At 48.5% G+C, this 2,344-nt stretch overlaps 1 protein-coding gene across 1 annotated transcript; it reads left to right on the forward strand.

Moving 5' to 3' along the window:
- Positions 1–399: 399 nt before the first annotated feature.
- On the forward strand, positions 400–1,996 carry LOC130739066 (zinc finger CCCH domain-containing protein 20-like). The gene has a single exon (XM_057591290.1). The coding sequence runs from the start codon at positions 427–429 to the stop codon at positions 1,570–1,572; it is 1,146 nt and encodes a 381-aa protein (XP_057447273.1). The 5' UTR covers positions 400–426; the 3' UTR covers positions 1,573–1,996.
- Positions 1,997–2,344: the final 348 nt, after the last annotated feature.

Genomic DNA, 2,344 nt, shown 5'->3' on the forward strand with positions numbered 1-2,344 from the left:
CCAAGGACGATTCTGAAATCGGTGCGAACATTCAGGGACCAATGTGACCATTTACCCATATATCTTCTTTGATTGATGTGGCGTATCGCACGCTCCACCGCTTTCCGAAGACCAGGGCCGTCCAATACGTCGGTCAATCTTCTAAATCACCTTCAACCACCCCCCGCCACGTGGAAAATTCTTAATACATGGCAATCCAGGAAGCATCCTGTCACACAACCCAATCTCACGTGCTCGGGGACAGAAACAAAACCCCCACCACTACTTTAACCGCAGTGGAAAATTGCAGTTCATTGATTTTTTTAATCTAACCACGGTTAAACCTCAACCCAACCACGGTTAAACCCGAGTTAAAAGGCGGTTTATAAACGAAGCTAACCTTGCCGGAGTTTCTGTCAACATTCAGAAACCATCACAGCAAAATTGATGATCGGAGAACACCGTCGTGCTAATCCAACGGTCCACGTTCCTCCATGGACCATCCATGACGATCCAACGGCGGAGATTTACTCGCCGTACTTCGCCGCCGACGGCATTGCCGTCGACGGCGGCGAGTTTTCCCCGCAGTACATGCATGAGGCGCTGGCGGCGTTGCAGCGCTACCTGCCGTCGAACGAGGTGGACGCCGAGTCTGACTCGGATGCTCTCGGCCGTGACTCGGACGCTCCGGTGGACGCGTACTCGTGTGACCACTTCCGGATGTACGAGTTCAAGGTCCGGAGGTGCGCTCGTGGGAGGTCACATGACTGGACGGAGTGTCCGTACGCGCATCCCGGCGAGAAGGCGCGCCGCCGTGACCCGAGGAAGTTTCATTACTCCGGCACGGCGTGTCCGGACTTTCGTAAGGGAAGTTGCAAGAAGGCTGACGCGTGTGAGTACGCGCACGGCGTTTTCGAGTGCTGGCTACACCCTGCGAGGTACAGGACTCAGCCATGCAAGGATGGGACTAGCTGCCGCCGGCGCGTGTGCTTCTTCGCTCACACGCCGGAGCAGCTTCGTCTTGTCCCGCAGCAGAGTCCTCGGAGCATGAACTCTGCTGATTCCTATGATGGGTCTCCGATGAGGAACGCTGCTGCTGCGATGCCGTTTATGTCGTCTCCGGTGTTGATTTCGTCGCCTCCGGTGAGTCCTCGCGGGGATTCGCCACCCATGTCGCCGATGGCGCAGTCGCTGAGCAGGTCTCTGGGTTCGAGCTCGATCAATGAGATGGTGGCTTCTCTGCGGCTGGGGAAGATGAAATCGATGCCACCTAACAGGAACATTCAAATGGGGTCTCCGGGTTTCGGGTCTCCGAGAGGGTCCATGCTCCGACTCCGACCCGGTTTCTGCAGCCTCCCTACTACACCGACCCAAGCACCGGTTCCGGGTCGCTCTGGTGTGAGCTATTTCGACCTTTGGGATCAGGATCTTGAGGAGGAGCCAGTTATGGAGAGGGTGGAATCTGGAAGTGTGATAAGGGCTAAGATGTTTGAGAAGCTAAGCAAAGAGAATTCTTTGGATAGGTCGGGTTCGGATTCGGGTCAAACTGGTGGAGCTCCGGATGTTGGGTGGGTTTCTGAGCTGGTGAAGTGAAGTTGATTTGCTAATGCCATTTAAGGTTGTTTTGGTGTCTGGTTTCTGTAAATAGAATGCCAAGAAGTGGGAAAGTGGTATGGTAAGATTTATTTTGGAAGCAGCATGGTGATGATGATTCTGGTGTAAATATTCTATTGTCAAAGTTATGGGGTGAAGGGTAGTATCTCTTATTTTGGGGAAATTTTGATTGAAAAAATCAAGACCTACTTGGATTGACTTGGGGGATTATACTATCCTAAGCTTTTTGTATAGTTATTAGCTTATTATTATGAATTGTGTTCAACTAGCAGTTATGGATCAGTTTCTGCTTACTAATCTCATTGATGTAAATATGCATAATATGTATGATCCAAGTTCCAAGCTTCTGTCCCTTTAATCAAGCTAATGATTATTATTAATGTGATGTATATTTCTATCAAAATTGTTTGATCTATAGTTGTTCACTCTGCCTCACCAAGTTTGATGTTTTTAATTTCTGCTTTTTTTTGGTCATATTGAGTAATCATAGTGAGAATCAAGAAGTGTTTGTTTTCTTTCAGAAGTTCTTTGATTCTTTCTACCATCTTTATCTCCTCATCCTCGTGTATAACCCATTTTGACGAGAAAGACAATGACTTGTTCAACGTTTTCTTTGAAGCTTTGTCCATTTGTGAATTTGTGAAAGTGTGTTCCCTACCTAGCAGGATTACTCGTACGGACATACCTATCTTGATTCTGTAATTACAGGATTGTAAAAAGCAAGGCATGGTGGACAGTAGTAATTAAGAAT

Source organism: Lotus japonicus, chromosome 2, assembly GCF_012489685.1.
Source record: "Lotus japonicus ecotype B-129 chromosome 2, LjGifu_v1.2".
NCBI classification, from domain to species: domain Eukaryota; kingdom Viridiplantae; phylum Streptophyta; class Magnoliopsida; order Fabales; family Fabaceae; genus Lotus; species Lotus japonicus.